General features: G+C 37.3%; 1 protein-coding gene across 1 annotated transcript in view; it reads left to right on the top strand.

The window, feature by feature from the left end:
* Positions 1-17,913, top strand: part of CRYBG3 (crystallin beta-gamma domain containing 3) — a 137,141-nt gene that overhangs the window by 110,000 nt on the left and 9,228 nt on the right. The window contains exon 18 of the mRNA XM_030801803.1: positions 15,507-15,646. Coding sequence (XP_030657663.1) covers positions 15,507-15,646 — 140 coding nt within the window. The remainder of the gene's footprint in view (positions 1-15,506; positions 15,647-17,913) is intronic.

The following is a 17,913-nucleotide window of genomic DNA, read 5'->3' as shown; positions in this document are numbered from 1 at the left end:
TAGGAAATGTTTCTGTGTAATTAAGTTGACATTATGTAAGTATGAGGTAATCCTTTGCTTTTGCTTTTGTTAGTTTAAACTACAGAATTCTAGGGATGTTGCCTGCAGTTGGTATTCCCAGACATGCTATGGCTTGGTGCTTAAGTGTCATAATGGTATAATATTGAGGAGTCTTAAGACTTCATCTTCATAGAAGATAAGTATATTTTGAAAATGACAGTTTGCTCCAGGCTAACTTCTGTTGGTACAGGTGAAGGTTACATTCTAGAGGGCCATTGACAGATGTGGGCATCTGTCAAAGTGTTGCAGTCATTTTATAGTGAATGGAGCTAGGAGCGTAGTTCATAGTTCTGCTTCTAATGAATATGACCTAAGCAAATCTCTTAATTTATCTGTATCTCAGTTAATTCTTCTGTAAAGAAACTGTTAGAACAGATATTTTCAAATCATGGACAGCCTCCAGTTCTGTTGCAAATAAGTATCCTGGTCATATTTCTAATTGGATGTGAAAAAGAATTTATCTGGCTTTAGGATTCACAAGGTCAGAAGGAATAATATCATGTATTAGCTTTCACAACAGTCTCCAGAATCATAGTGGTTTGAAGCAAATGTTCATTTCATTTTCATATTTTGTCTCAAAATGGCAAGACAGTTGCATGGCCTCCACTTTAGGCTTGTTAGTTGGCTTTAGATACACTTTTGATATATGCTTTGCATTGGGACCAGGCTAATGGCAGCACCTCCAATTGGGGACATGACTATTTTCATGACAGGGCAAAGAGGGAGCAAGGTCACAATCACAGAGTCACATTTGAAGCTTCTCTTCAGATTCACTTTGCCCATGCACACATCATTTTGTCCACTCACATTCTGTTTCCAAAAGCAAGTCATAAGACCAAGCCTGACATAAATGGGGCAGGGGAATAGACTCTCACCCGGGCAGGGATGAAGTTGACAAAGTATATTCAAACAATAATACAATCTACCAGAGATGTATAAACTCATAGAGGTGTTCTCTGTTACTAGATTTTGAAGACAATGAAAGGAGGTGAAATTTTAATAATTTATCTCTACCACTGTAGCAGAGCTAACTTCCTTTTAAAAACTTGAGATTAATTTTTAGTGACAGTCTGGAGGTGGTTTGGTGGCTGTCAAATGGAGTATATGGTAGACAAGTAGAAAAGTCTGCCTCAGAATATGGTCCCCAGTTCTCTTTCAAAATTCATGTAGAATTCTAAAATCATCAGGTAATTTAATATAGGGAAATTTAATTTAATCATACTAAGACAGCTCTATGTAAGCATCTGGGAAAAATAATAACAAATTAAGTGGCCTAGAATTAGGAAAGTGAACTAAAATGCAGGGTTTTCATCAGGCTTTTCACAGAGATATAATTATATATCTGGAAAAATTACATGACTAATAATAGGCCTAAATATCTATCTCAAAACATGGTGAATGGGTTTCTATTGTCTTCTCTTTTTCAGTAGCCTTGGTTTGGTAATGGCTTGACTGCTTAACAGTGATTACAGGAAGACCTTTTAAGATGAAAAAGAGTGAATATCATGCCTAAGGAAGTTTAAGTGTTTTGTAGGGGGCTGGAACCAAAGCCTTCTGTATTTAGGAGTAATCATACTGGGTGGAAAAGGACAATAAAATGATTTAAAAAAAGGCCTAAGATGATACTTGGGGCATTGGTGTAGAGTTCCATGAATGAAAAACACATCTGATTAGTAATTTTGTAGAAGAAAGTTTAAAGGTATTCTATTTTGCTTTGATCAAAGAAAAATATTTAAGGTGGCTGAATTCTTTCTCCCATCTCAGCCTCCGAAGTAGCTGGGACTACAGGTGTGCACCACCATGTCTGGCTAGTTTTTATGTTTTTTTTGGTTGAGATGGGGTTTCACCGTGTTGCCCAGGCTGGTCTCAAACTCCTGGGCTCAAGGGATACACCTGCCTCAGCCTCCCAAAGTGCTGGGATTACAGATGCAAACCACTGCACCATCCAGCTGAATTCTTTATATAAATATCACAAATGCTGCACAATAACACCATTGCTGAAGATGCATTTTATATTTATTAAATCTAAAATATTGAACACCTGCTCTTTACTAAATACTGTGCTAAGTACTGAATATGAACTAAAAAAGAATTAGATGGCATAACAAACTCATCAAATCTAAATGTTATCTTACTCTTGGCCTCTCAAGTGTAGATGTTTCTCAGATACCTATTCTTGGCCTTTCCTCTCCTGTACTTAGAAATTTTCATTATCATAACATCAGCTCTTGCCTCCATCAATGTAGATGATTCGCAGATATCTAGAGTAAGCAGTACTCAGTTATTCCCTGAGCTTCATTCCCAGATTGCACATGGGTCTTCAGCATGTTTTGCCAGCATCCCATTTTCCTTCATAGACTTGTTCTTCTTTTCTGCCCTGTTTCTGTTGAAAGCAATCATCATTACTCCCCTCCCCCACTTTTTTTAGATGGAGTCTGGCTCTGTCACCTAGGCTGGAGTGCAATGGCACAATCTTGGCTCACTGCAACCTCCGCCTCCCAAATTCAAGGAATTCTCATGCCTCAGCCTCCCAAGTAGCTGGGATTACAGGCACGTGCCACCACTCCCAGCTAATTTTTGTATTTTTAGTAGAGACGGGGTTTCACCATGTTGGCCAGGCTGTTCTCAAACTCCTGACCTCAAAGGATCTGCCCACCTCGGCCTCCCAAAGTGCTGGGATTATAGGTGTGAGCCATCGCACCCAGCCCCATGATATGTCTTAAGCTTCTCCTCTTATCTCCTTTCCATTGCCATGACTAAGTTTGGAGCCTCATTCTGTCTTTCTAAAACTGTTGTGATGGGTACATAACTAATTTTCTTCCTTTGGCCTCTTTCTTTTTCAGTTCTTCTTATTTGCAGCATTGAGCATGTAACCTTCCCATAAAGCCCAGACCCTGACATCAGGTCCTACTTTTCCAATATTATTGCTCACTCGTTTTCATGTATCCTGTTTACAAGCTTTCCCTCCCCCCTCCCAATACCTTCCTTAAACATTCTCTATTTTGTGTTTTTATGTGGAAACATAGAATGAAGTTTTTCTTTCCCCTCTCTAAATTCTTTGAGATCTAATTTAAAGGACCTCAATTCTAGGAAGGTTTCAATGATCCTCATTTCTTAAAGTGACTTTTGTCTGCCCTAAATATTCTTTCTCTGCATCTCAAGATGCTTTTCACTTTCTCCTTTTCATCACACTTACTGAAACTGTAAAGCCATTGAGGGGATGATTTATATTTATTGTAGCTTTGAATTCTATCACCCTTATGTCCCATCTACTTAGCACAATGCTATAAAAATATCAAGAGTTCATTATGTAATAAGCTAACTAAATAAACTTATTCATTCATGCCTAAAAATATATAGGCAGTAGTTGTATAAAGTTCATTCTCCTACTTCAGAGCTCATTCCATAAGAGGGGTTGTACTTTGGACTTACTATAGGTTTGTGTCTTACTCATTTACAATATAATAATAGCTTTAGAAGTTGGGGGATGGTGGGGAACCTAAGTTAAAAAAACAGTCATTTCCAGCTGCTAGCTATTGATGAAATGCTTTAAAGTCAGACTGGGTATTAAAAGAATAATACCATATACAGACAGGAGCAAGATACATGAGAACCTGTTGATTGATCTAAGATGGAGTTAACTGAGACTTCCAGACTATTGTATAAAACATTTAAGCACTGGACCAGGAGTGTGTGGGGTAACCTGCTTTATTATATTTCCATGGGAGCAGTAGTTAGCTGGTTGCTTCTCTAATTTCTCCACTGGGGCCTCGGAATGGAAGTTTGGCTGCCTTTGAAGTAATAATCGAGCCCTGGCAGCTCCAAGGAGGGAAAACCAAAGAAACATTATAACAAGAGGCTGTAGAAAAACTTCAGATGAAATTAAGACTGTGATGACATAAATGATCTTAAGACGTAGAATAAGAATTGGCAAGACAATGATTCATTCTGTGGAAGGATACTGAATAAAAGGCACAGCTACAAATAGAGGGAGACTATAAATCCAGCCTCAGAATGAAAGGAAGGAATGGGTTTATAAAGTGTAGAAGACAAAAATTAATTCAAGATGAATTAAAGACTTAAATGTTAGACCTAAAACCATAAAAACCCTAGAAGAAAACCTAGGCAATATCATTCAGGACATAGGCATGCACAAGGACTTCATGTCTAAAACACCAAAAGTAATGGCAACAAAAGCCAAAACTGACAAATGGCATCTAATTAAACTAAAGAGCTTCTGCACAGCAAAAGAAACTACCATCAGAGTGAACAGGCAACCTACAGAATGGGAGAAAATTTTTGCAATCTACCCATCTGAAAAAGGGATAATATCCAGAATCTACAAAGAACTTAAACAAATTACAGGAAAAAATCAAACAACCCCATCAAAAAGTGGGCGAAGGATATGAACAGACACTTCTCAAAAGAAGACATTTATGCAGCCAATAGACAAATGAAAAAATGCTCATCATCACTGGCCATCAGAGAAATGCAAATCAAAACCACAGTGAGATACCATCTCATAGCAGTTAGAATGACGATCATTAAAAAGTCAAGAAACAACAGGTGCTAGAGAGGATATGGAGAAATAGGAACACTTTTACACTGTTGGTGGGACTGTAAACTAGTTCAACCATTGTGGAAGATAGTGTGGCAATTCCTCAAGGATCTAGAACTAGAAACACTATTTGACCCAGCAATCTCATTACTGGGTATATACCCAAAGGATTATAAATCACGCTACTATAAAGACACATGTGCATGTATGTTTATTGCAGCACTATTCACAATAGCAAAGACTTGGAACCAAGCCAAATGTCCATCAATGATAGACTGGATTAAGAAAATGTGGCACATATATACTGTGGAATACTATGCAGCCATAAAAAAGAATGAGTTCATGTCCTTTGTAGAGACATGGATGAAGCTGGAAACCATCATTCTGAGCAAACTATCGCAAGGACAGAAATGTTCTCACTCATAGGTGGGAACTGAACAATGAGAACACTTGGACACAGGGCAGGGAACATCACACATCAGGGCCTGTCATGGGGTTGGGGGAGTCAGGAGGGACAGCATTAGGGGGAATACTTAATGTAAATGACGAGTTAATGGGTGCAGCACACCAGCATGACACATGTATACATATGTAACAAACCTGCACATTGTGCACATGTACCCTAGAACTTAAAGTATAATAATAATAATAAAAGTGTAGAAGAATTTGGTTACAATTAAACTTTTTAGCTGAACCTATATATACAGTTAATGGTATTAACTATTATGCACATTTTGAAAATGCAGGCCAACAAAAACTTACAGTAAACATCACACTTCCCAATGAGATATCTGAAACAGCTCTCTTTAAATTCAGGCAGAAGGCAAAGGTCTCCCTATTACCACTACTATTCAGGATTCTGAAGTTCTATCTAATAAAAAAAAAATTTAAAAAATAAAATAAGATTAAAACAAAAAAGGAAAAAACAAAACTGGCAAGACCATCTATGGTGTAAATGATAAATTATTAGGGCTAAAGCACATATTTAAAAGTTGCAGAATATAAGATAAATAGCCATTAAACCATAGCAATTAAGGGTACTTAGAAATAAATCTAACACAAGGCAATAAGTTTTTTTCCTAGGAATTTTATAAAAACTCTTGAAGGAAGTAAACATTGGAGAGATACAATCTTTTATAGGTAAAAAGACTCAATATTGTAAAGATATGGTCTTCCCCAAATTAAAACTGTTTCAGGCAAAACACAGTGTTCTCTCCTTTTGGGGGGTAGAGGTGGGGAGTAAAACATGGCAAGCTTATCCTATGATTAATTTGGAAAAGCTAATGGGTCCAAAATCGCCAAGATAATTTTTAAGAACCACATGTAGGGTCACTTATCCTACCAAGTATATATTTCTTTATACAGCAGTAATAATTAGTGGGAATCAGTACAAAGAGACAAATGGGACGGGAATAGGGTAGCATGGAAACTGACCTACATAGTAATGGAATTTGGAAGATAACAGCATTCCAATGGAGCTACGATGAACTGTTAAATAAATGATGTTGAGACAATTGACCCATTCCATGGAAAAAGATAGTTAGAATTCTACTTTACTCCAAACACAAAAATAAGTTCCAGATGGATTAATAACAACCTAAATGTGAAAAGCAAACTTTACAACTTAGAAGAAAATATAGGAATCTACCCTGATGATACTGGAGTAAGATGGATTTCTTCAAACAGAAAAAGCACAAATGAATAAGAAAAAGGTGAAAAGCAAATGTATTAGTTTCCTATTGCTGATGTAACAAATTGCTGTAAACTTAGTAGCTTAAGATGACAGATATTTACAGTCTTGCAGTTCCACAAGTTAGAAGTCTGAAGTTGGTCTTACTGTGGTAAAATTAAGGTGTTGGCAGTCATTTCATCTGGGAAGCTCTAGGGAAGAACCCATTTCCTTACCTTTTCTAGCTTCTAGAGGCCACCAGCATTCCTTAACTCATGACCTTCTTTCATCTTCAAAGTGCATCACTCCAGTCTCTGCTCTTTATCTGCTATCTCTGACCCTCTTACCTTCCTCTTACAGGGACCCTGGTGGCTACATTGGGCTTACCTGAGTAATCCAGATGATTGTGCCCATCTCAAGGTCCTTAATTACTAATACCTGTAAAGTGCCTCTTGACCATGTTAGGTAACATATTCACCATATTCACAGGTTCTAAGAATTAGGATGTGAACATTTGTGGGGTAGGGAGAGGAGACAGGGATTAATTATTCAGACTGCCACAGCAAGCCACAGAATACATTTGCAGTCCATATAACCTACAAAGGTTTAGTGTACTGAATATAAGAAGAGCTCTTAGCTGGGTGCGGTGGCTCACATCTGTAATTCCAGTGCTTTGGGAGGCTGACCTGGGAGGACTGCTTGAGTCCAGAAGACCCTGGACATGGCTGGTCCCTGTCTCTACAAACAAATAAATGAATAAAATAATTAGAAGAGCTCTTTCAAACCAATTCAGAAAAATCCACTTCAAAAACCAACAGAGGATATAAATAGGCAGTTTATAGAAGAGGGAAAAATGGCTCAGGACATCCAAAGGATGTTAACTCTCACTAGTGATCAAGGAAATACAAATTAAAACAATTATGAGTAACATTAGCTTACTCTAGCTACAGGCATTTTGAAATCTGAAAATACTAAGGTTTGGCTTAGTTGCAGGGAGGTAAGATTATTCATATATAGCTAGTGGAAGAAGCGTTAATTACAATGGTGGAGGGAATAAGGATGTCTGTTGCACCTATGATGGATGAAACAAATAACCACACATTCCTATAAGGGAATGAAATATAGTAGTTACAATGAATTGGAGAGCTACATGTATGAAGAGTCAAATTTCAAACACAGTAGGCAAGGAAAGCAGGCTACTAAAGATGTTACAGTAGAATACATTTTCTGTAAATTTTAAAAACAAAAGATGTATAACCATTAATAGAAACAGAAAAACATGAGCTGAAAAGATTTACAACTTGAGCATAGTGGTCACCTCTGGGGGCGGTGGGAGTTTAAATTCATCTGTATTTGCTATGTTTTATTTATTTTTTAAATTTGATACAAATATAGTAAAATTAAAATGTAATACTTCTGGGTTTTAGGTACATGGTCATCTATGTTACTCTTTTTTAAAATATATCATAATTTTTTTAAATAAGAAGAAAACAAAGATCAGTAAGAAAGGTAAATCCATATTGAAACTGACTTTCTAAACCAAATGAGAGAGGCTCTGTGAGAAGGATTATAATTTACCGCTGAAGAGTTTGGTTTGAGTGTCTTAGAGACCTTCTTGGTTCAAGTCCTGACTCTACCATTAATAACTGTTAGCTGAGTGACCCTGGGTGTGTTTCTGACCACTCACTCTATGAGGCCAGCATCATTCTAATACCAAAACCTGACAGAAACACACGGAGAAACAAAACTTCAGGCCCATATGCCTGATGAACAAAGATGCAAAAATCCTCAACAAAGTACTGGCAAACTGAAATCAGCAGGACATCAAAAAGTTAATCTACCACAATCCAGTAGGCTTTATTCCTGGGATGTAAAGTTGGTTCAATATATACAAATCAATAAATGTGATTTATTACATAAACAGCACTAAAAACAGAATCCACATAATTGTCTCAATAGATGCAGAAAAGGCTTTCAATATAATTCAACATCCCTTCATGATAAAAACAAACTAGGCATTGAAGGAACATATCACAAAATAATAAGAGACATATATGACAAGCCCATTGCCAGCATCATACTGAATGAGTAAAAGCTGGAAGCATTCCCTTGAAAAGTGAAACAGGGGAAGGATGCCCACTCTTACTTACCTCTGCTGTTCAACATAGCACTGGAAGTCCTAGCCAGAACAAGCCCACAAGAGAAAGAAATAAAAGGCATCCAAGTAGAAAAAGAGAGAGTCAAGCATCTCCCAAAGCTATTTAAGACCATACTGCCAAACCTAATTAAAAAAAAAAAAAAAAAAAAAAAAAAAAAAAAAAAAAAAAAAAAAAAAAAAAAAAAAAAAAAAAAAAAAAAAAAAAAAAAAAAAAAAAAAAAAAAAAAAAAAAAAAAAAAAAAAAAAAAAAAATATTACAGATTCAATACTGTTCCTACCAAAGTACCAACATTTTTTCACAGAATTAGAAAAAAGCTGTTCTAAAATTCACATGGGAACCAAAAAAGAGCCCACATAGCCAAGGCAATCCTAAGCAAAAAGAACAAAGCTGAAGGCATCGCGCCACCTGATTTCAAACTATATTACAAGGCTACAGTAACCAAAACAGCATGATACTGGTACAAAAACAGACACAAATGCCAATGGAAAAGGTTAGAGAACTCAGAAATAAAGCCTCACACCTACAAAAATTTGATCCTTGACAAAGCTGACAAGAATAAACAGTAGGGAAAGGACTCCCTATGCAGTAAATGGTGCTGGAATAATTGGCTAGCCATATGCGTAATATTGAAACTGAACCCCTTGCTTTCACCATATGCAAAAAACAACTCAAGATGGATTAAAGACTAAAATGTAAAACCTAAAACTGTAAAAAACCCTAGAGGAAAACCTAGGAAATACCATTCTGGACATGGGCCCTGGCAAAGATTTTATAAGGAAGCCTCCAAAAGGAATTACAACAAAAACAAAAATTGAACATGCACACGTATATTCAGGGCAGCACTATTCACAATAGCAAAGACATGGAATCAACCTAGGTACCCATCAGCGTTGGACTGGATAAAGAAAATGTGGTACATAGCCACCATGGAATACCGCGCAGCCATAAAAAAAGCAGAATATCATGTTCTTTGCAGCAACATGGATGCAGCTGGAGGCCATTATCTGAAGCTTACTAACACAAGAACAGAAAACCAAATATGTAATGTTTTCAATTATAAGTAGAAGATAAACATTAAATACACATGGACACTATGAAGGGAACACTAAACACCAGGGCCCGCTTGAGGAGAGAGGGTGGGAGGAGGGTGAAGATCGAAATACCACCTATTGGATACTACGCTCATTACCTGGTGATGAAATAATCTATGCATGAAACCCCTGTGACATGCAATTTATCCATGTAACAACCCTGCACATATAGCCCAGAACAGAAAATAAAAGTTGGTAGAAAAAAAATGAAAATATACAGTTCTACAATACCTAAACTGAATGTATTTTGGGATTTAAAGGAAACACACCCAGCAGGGTTCTGGACTGCACCCCTAATTAAACATATTTCTATTCCTATAGTGAAATTTATGCACAGCTACACAAATTGGGTAATATTATAAATAGACTTCAATTTATTCAGGTAGAGTTTTGTTGACTAGGAAAAAAATTTGATTTTAAAGCTTTTTGGATTTCAGAACAATGAATAAGGTATTGCGCATATATATCTATGGATAGATACAGATATAGGTATATAACTTAGAACAATAATTCCCAGCACATAGTAAGTGCTATATATGTTTCTACTGTTATTGTCACTTAAATTATTTAAATTATTATTTTAGTTGATGGGATGAGGAGGAACAATGAGTTTTGTCTTTTTTTGTGTTGAAATTTGCATTTATACAATTTGGTCGAGTATTCTTTTTCTTTGACGACTACATCTTCCTTTGAGAAACTGTATCCTCTTTGCATGACTTAGACTTAATCCGGCAGGAATGTCCTGTTAACTGCTGACATCTAAGAAGAGCTTTTAGCCACAAATGGTTGGCCAGCTTCTAAGTTAACATGGACTAAGGCCAAGACATTTGCAGAGCTCAAACTGTAATCAAATATATTTTTTTATGCTTGGAAAGTTCAGATTATTGTGTCATCTTCAGTTTTAAAGATTATTAATAGTTAATCTCTATTCCTATTTTCATGTTAGGGAAATGTATCAGAAAAATATGATTTTAAAATATTAATTGTTCTTCAGTACCCTTTATTTCCAAAAGATTATTAACCACCCCCCATCATTCTGCCCAGGTTAGCACTGTGTTGACTTTCCTAATCTTCCTAACCTTTAAATACATTTATAATTCAAGTATACTTATAAATTAAATATTTAAATTAAAATAATTTAAAGTAGAAAAAAATCAAAGCTTCAAAACAGTAGATGTTCCCAAATGTAAAATTTGGTAGTTGGACCACATAATGATATCCTATTGTTGTTGTTTACGAGAGGTGGGATATTTTTCCACATTGGTTTATTAGCTGTCTCTCTTCTTTGGTTAATGCTATTGGCTTACCTTCTTTGCCCATTTGTCCAGTAGGTTTCTTAAGAGTACTCTTACTAATTTATATAAGCTGTTAAAATGTTTCAAATATTTTCTGTCATCTTGTACAATTTTTTCTCAATATCCCTGCATCGTTATTTTTAAAAACATAGATGTTTACACATATTTGGTTCCCTCCATCAAGCTTTTTATCTTTTCTTGAGATACATTTCTAGAGGTAGAATTGATAGAATCAAGGGATTGAATTTAATGGCATCTCAGTGACAATACCAGCCTTTTGAAAAATATCTTTGTAGGCATTCTGCAAAAGGAAGAGGAAAAATGTACACAGGTCAGTTTTTCTTAGAATAATGCTTAGTATTTAAATTACTTTCTCATAATAGGCTTTCAGATTTTTTCCCCATCTGGGATATAAAACAGTTAACCTCATGTAACCAGTAAATGCCTTTGATGTAGATGTCTGTTGCTCTTACCCCAGCAAGCTCTTCTCTGGGGAGAGTGCTGCTGATTGTTGACTTGGAGCACTGGCCAGGCTCTTTGCCATCTGCTCTTCCTCACTAATCAGTAACTCAACAAGTAGATGTGTGTAAAAAGGTAAAGTGGAATACTTTCTAAAAATCTTGAGAGTGAAGATGTTGAAAAAAATCCACCAATATAGTCAGGGCTGTGGATTTTTATTGTCTGCTTACTTTCAGTTTATTTTATAAACTGTTGGGATGCTTCCAATTTATTTTGCAGATAGCAGAAGAGGTGCCTAACCTTGCCTGTGGCCACTCGATAACTCAGTGATTAGAGATGAGTTTTTATTCCTGGTGCAGTCAGTGGTGTCTACTGAGGGAAAATCAATGCTCCTAGGTAGCCTGTCCATCTTAGCTTATGGTCTCACTGCACACAGCAATTGTTACATTCTTCACCAGTATCCTCTAACCCCTAAATCTGTACTGTCCAACACCATAGCACTAGCCACCTGTGGTTATTTAAATTAATTAAATCCCTTGATCACACAAGCCACATGTGGCTAGTGGCTGCCATATTGGAGAGTCCAGATACATTTCTATCACTGCAAGAACTTCTTCTGGAGGATGCTTTAAACTTTCCTTGATCAGCAGACAGTGTTGGCCACATAATGTAAAGAAATTTATTCACATATTTCGAGATTTTAAATGGAAATTTCTTAGCATCCTTTTTCTTTTTTTTTTTTTTTGGAATACTATACCATGAATTTATTATTTAAATTCATTAAAATTCATTAATTTCATTAAATTCATATTTATCTTTTCAAGAAAACCAACTTTTCATTTCATTGATCTTTTGTATTTTTTTGGTCTCAATTTGATTTATTTCTGCTCTGATCTTTATTTTTATTTTTATTTTTATTTTTTATTATTATACTTTAGGTTTTAGGGTACATGTGCACAATGTGCAGGTTTGTTACATATGTATCCATGTGCCATGTTGGTTTGCTGCACCCATTAACTCGTCATTTAGCATTAGGTATATCTCCTAATGCTGTCCCTCCCCCCTCCCCCCACCCCACAACAGTCCCCGGAGTGTGATGTTCCCCTTCCTGTGTCCATGAGTTCTCATTGTTCAATTCCCACCTATGAGTGAGAACATGCGGTGTTTGGTTTTTTGTCCTTGCAATAGTTTACTGAGAATGATGTTTTCCAGTTTCATCCATGTCCCTACAAAGGACATGAACTCATCATTTTTTATGGCTGCATAGTATTCCATGGTGTATATGTGCCACATTTTCTTAATCCAGTCTATTGTTGTTGGACATTTCGGTTGGTTCCAACTCTTTGCTATTGTGAATAGTGCTGCAATAAACATACGTGTGCATGTGTCTTTATAGCAGCATGATTTATAGTCCTTTGGGTATATACCCAGTAATGGGATGGCTGGGTCAGATGGTATGGCTCGTGGGGTTAGCATCCTTTTTCTATCTTTCCTTTTATTTCAGAGTTGGAGTTCATCCTTTCCAAAGTGATCTTTTTCCTCATGAACTGATGGGAGGCAATGGATTGTACCTCTCCCTCCTTCCCTGGAACTTCCTTTTTGCCTTGCAGTGTTCAGCTTCTCTCTATTCCACTACCACCTTCTACAAAGCATGCTCATAGGCCACTACCCCATTTCCCTCCTGCTCTTCATCAAATTTTTCTAATAGTCTGTACACCTATTATAGCCTGCACAGTTTCTCAGCACTTACTCTTCAGCCCTTACAACCTAGATTTTAACTTCATTTCTGACATGGTGCTGAAACAGCACTCATAGGGTTACTAGCTGCCTTCTGATTGTCAAACCCAAACAGCCTTATCTCAGTCACCTTCTTCCTGGACATGGAAAGAATTTGACGCCATGGGGCAAGTCTTCCTTATAATTCTCTTCCTCCTTCACTTTGTTCAGTCACTTCCACCTCCCATGTTTCATCATCGCCCATCTGTGTATGTCAGTGCAGTTCTAGTTTCCTTGCATTTCCATTTTCTTATCCATAGCTCTAGTTATTACCCAGATTCTGAGAATTCCCAAACCCAACGTCTCTAAACCTGGTCTTTTCCTGGAACTCAAGATCAAAAGGTCCAGTGTATGTTGGACAACTCTGTTAAGATTATCCTGCCTCTATCTCAACATTAAGACATCTGGGCATGCTTTCCTCTCGATTTCTTTATATATGACAGATTATACCAGCATGTCCCAAGCCGTGACTTTTCACATTTTTCCTCACTTACTGATTCCATTTGTTTGCCTTAGCTAGCATGTCTGTTTTATCACTGTGATATTAATAGTCTTCCTGGCCATCCCTTACTCCTAACCTTCCCTCTAACTCCTGTTTTAAGTCTGGGTCTATTTTTCTCTGACCTCATATATTGCACCAGTACTGGTGCCGTTACTTCCATTCTCTCTATTCTTCACTCATGCTGTTGTCAGACAGATTTCCTGAAGGCCATTAAAAAATACATATACACAATGCAAACATGTGTAATAATTACCAACTTAATTTAATAATACCAATTTAAAATAAATATTCCCGTGGTTCAAAAGTCAAAATATACCAAAAGGCACTTAGTGAAAAACTTTGCTCCCACTTGTGCCCTTTATCTTCTCTTATGCAGTCTTCCCAACAGGCAGCCATGGTTACCAGATTTTATTTTTTAGAAAAATTTTAATGTGTGTACAAATGCATATATATGTATGTGCACAGAAATTTTCCTTCTCTGCAAATGGTAGTATATGAAATATGCTTTTCATACCATCCTTTGTGTTTATTTCTAAAGAATATATCTTGATCTTTCATAAAGAGCTCCTCATTCTTTTTTACAGCAGCATATGATTCTTCTGTGTATGAACCATAATTTATGTAACCAGTCCTCTCCTGATGGGCATTTAAATCATTCCCCACCCTTCACTGTTCCAAACACTGCTGCAAAGAAAAACTTTCATAAGTCATCCTTCTCTTATGCAAGTATAAGCAGGTCCCTTGTGAGGGTCACTGTGAAAGCCTGTTATTTTCTGCCTGTTCATTTACTGTTCTTTGACCCTCCACTGCCCCTGCTGCCAATGCTTTGCTTCTTAAGTACCGAGTTGCAGTTGCTTCAGCCCACTCATAGTCCTTAGTTCAGAAGCCTTCAAGGACTTTCCACTGGGAATAGATCTGTCTCTGTCCTGTCAGTGTGGGAGGAGAAGCAAGCAGTGCAGTGCACCATAACAAACCGTGGGAGCACTTGCCGCTGTTTCCTGTTGGGCTGACTTGCCGTTCCCCCAACATGTCCCATGTGTTTCTCTTGCCTTGCTTTGCACAGAGTGTTTTCCCTCTGATCACTGTCTTCTTTCCAGATCCACTGCATCCTTTGAGACTGAGCTCACAAGCCACCACATCCATGAAGCTTGATTCCTGCTCCCTTCTGCTAAAATAATCTAGCTTTCTACTGAGGACTCTGACACAGCATATCTTTTTCTGCGCTGGATTACATTACAATATCTGTGCAGTTTTAATTTAGCTATTTGTTAGTAATTCCCCAGACACAAGGATAGATGGTGCCTTGTTTTGTCATCCCCCAAAAGTCTCTTAACATGGTGTCTTGCATACATTAATGAATGAAAAAGCAATATTGAGTCTATTCTTGTCTGACATGATGGGTTGAAGAAATACTTTTAACGCAGAAATCACCACCATTCTTGTGCATTTCAGCTTTTTTTCTTAATTAAAAATGCCTTTATTCTTCCTCCTAGGAATATTTTTAAGAGCTTACCACCACAAAGTCTTACATTCCTAGTGACTGCTCCTGTGACCTCCTAGAAATGAGGGTGCCATTCCATTCCATATTTATTCTGTTACCAGCTAAAAGCATTGGCAGGACTAATTATGGTCCATATTACAGTACCACAAGACCTTAATCTGTGATTTGGAATCATGGGTCTCTTTATTATGGCTGTTTTTATTATGAGATTGATTGCTTTTCTGATAACTTGAATTTTAATTTACAAAAAAGTGAATAAAAATTATTAATAAATCTAATCTTTCCAGTGCAGTTTTGACTATAGCAACCTTAGAGAGTAAAACAGTAAACTCCATGCATTTAAGAATACAATGGATCCAGGGTACTCTGTGTTCAGACTGGGATGTCACTGACATATGGCCACTCCTATGGTGATGCTTTCTTTTTCTGCTAATAGGTTTTTGAAGAACCCTCCATCAGCCTTTTTGCGCTGGAGCATTGTGAGGGAAGAGAGTTACATCTAGAAGAGGCTGTGAACTCTGTTCTGAACAAGGACCTGCACTTCTACACCCAGTCTGTGTGGGTAAAAAGTGGACTGTAAGTATGGGAGAAAGGCTTGGTCTGGTTCAGTTACTGTTTTAAGACAGAGTTGCACAGTTGCAAACCAAGTCCACTGTGTAGTAGTATGCATTCAAGTGGTCTTGAGGTAGAGCCCTTTGGAAGAGAAGGGCTACCATATGGTCACAGCATGTGTCATAGAGTAGGTCAATCAGATGACTTTACCCAGTTGAACTTTCTTTTCAGAAGAAATTTCAATATCCCAGCAACTTTGGTTAAGACAATTTCCTGCTTAAGGCAAGTGACTGCTGGCAAGACCAAGTGTGGTGTTGTTTTTTGATTTAATAGCTGTGTATTCTAGAGCAGTTCCCTCCAGGGTACTCACTTGCCAGTGGACTACACTGGTTGGCCTAGCCTGCCTACCAGTATTGTTGTTCATTTAGGTTATCAGTCAGTCAGGGTAGATCCAGGGGCCTGTACTTTTACAAATTAGAAAGCTGTCTTTAAGAAAAAATTTAAAATTATGATAGAAATATTAGATATGAATGTGAATATTTAGGACAGAAATGGTGAGAAGCCTGCAAGTGAGGGGCCTTGAAGTTGAAGCTCTATTTACTTCCTGGAAAATCTGCCTCTGAAGCCATTTCTGAAGAGTCTGACATATAAACCAGCACCTACTCCTGCTTAGTAGGAGTGTCAGTGTTCTGCACTGTTAGTGTTCTGGTAGCAAAAGTCAACTAAAAAAACACACATAGCTCTTGACGGTTAATAAAAAAATGGCTTTAAAAGTTTTTCTATGGATTTGAAATTCTGTGATAATCAACTGTTGCTGGTTTAAATATCTGGGGATAAAGAGAAAGCCAATAAGATAAGTGGAGTTGAAAATTAAGCAAACTATTACAATAAATGGCTTTTATATTATACACATGTATAATAGCTTAAATTTTCTTCTGCAAAACATTTTAAATGGTTTGATGTTTATTCAAACAAATTGATTTATTCTAAGCATAAGATTCCAATATATTATTTACCAATTAACTAAATTTTACATCCCTGTCATATAGGTCTTTCACAACATTTTAATACACTTCTTTCCATTTCTGAGTGAAATTGATACTTGACTCACTTCTGAAAATTTCTCACTTTATTTCATTTTTTTCTGGAACACTGGTGCCATTTTATCTTGACATTCTTATTTCTTCTCTTTGGCTTATTAGCCACCTACTCTCACTGTTCCAAATTCTCTTTAAGAGAATTGGAACATGGAGTAAGGAACAGTGAAGGCTGCCTAAGGATTTTCCTAGGTTACAGAATACTACTTAATGTACAGCCAGCTTCTCTTAATGACAAGTTGGGTTTGTTTTAATCCCCATGCTATGCCACATCTTTGATCTGTGATGATGACAGCCATGCTTAAATGCACCATCCCACACAGTTTTCCAACTGTGGAATTCATTTAAATCAATATATAATTAGGTACATTTTCCTAAAATCTTACCTAGATTTTATAACTGAAATTTCCCTGACTGTTTAAAGAATCTGCAGCGAGAGAGGCAGCTAAGCCTGTCTGTGGTCATGCTGACCTGCCTCTGCACCAGTCTGACTGATTAGATTTGTGTAGGAAGGAGGGGTCAAGAATGGGCCATCCATCTCGTTCATCTCTCCATAATTTGGCCAAGTCTGATCTTGGTTGTGGGGAGCAGGGAGGACTTTTCTTAGTGGTGGTCAGGTTGAGTCAGTCATCCCTACCCAAGCTTTTCATAGCTGTAATACATCAAGTTTTCCTCAGCTCTTCCCTTCTCCCTACAACTTAAGCACAAGTTGATATCTTTTCCTGCATTACCTGAAGTACAAGTCCCTAAGGAATATTGCACTTTGTGAGTTTTATAAGTTTTTACTCGGGAAAATCGAGGGGCTGAAGTTGCTGCCATAGCAGCACAAGCAACCCTCTGTAGCTTGTGTCCTAAGCCCTGGATGACCCTGTTCCTGAGCTCTGGTCCATCCGATAAACAGACTGCCTTGCCTGCTGCTGGTGCTTTTTGCCTCATCCACAAGGCTTTACCTCCCTTGTTGTAAGCCAGGACAACCCCTGCCACAATTCCAGGTGCTTTATCAAAATAAAGCAAGGCAGCCATCTCATCCTCCACACACTTTCTTAAAGCACTGTGTACACTGACCTTGAGTCCTGCTGAGAATTTCAGGTGCTCTTAGTGACTCCAGCACATTCTCTTTAGTCATCAAGCTTAGTAATCACATGAAGTGGTGCTCGGCAGACTTTTTCTATAAAGGGCCAGATAGTCTTTTCA

Source organism: Nomascus leucogenys, chromosome 21, assembly GCF_006542625.1.
Source record: "Nomascus leucogenys isolate Asia chromosome 21, Asia_NLE_v1, whole genome shotgun sequence".
NCBI classification, from domain to species: Eukaryota; Metazoa; Chordata; class Mammalia; order Primates; family Hylobatidae; genus Nomascus; species Nomascus leucogenys.
Note: the sequence above shows the minus strand (reverse complement) of the source record. Positions and strands in the feature narration are given on the sequence as shown.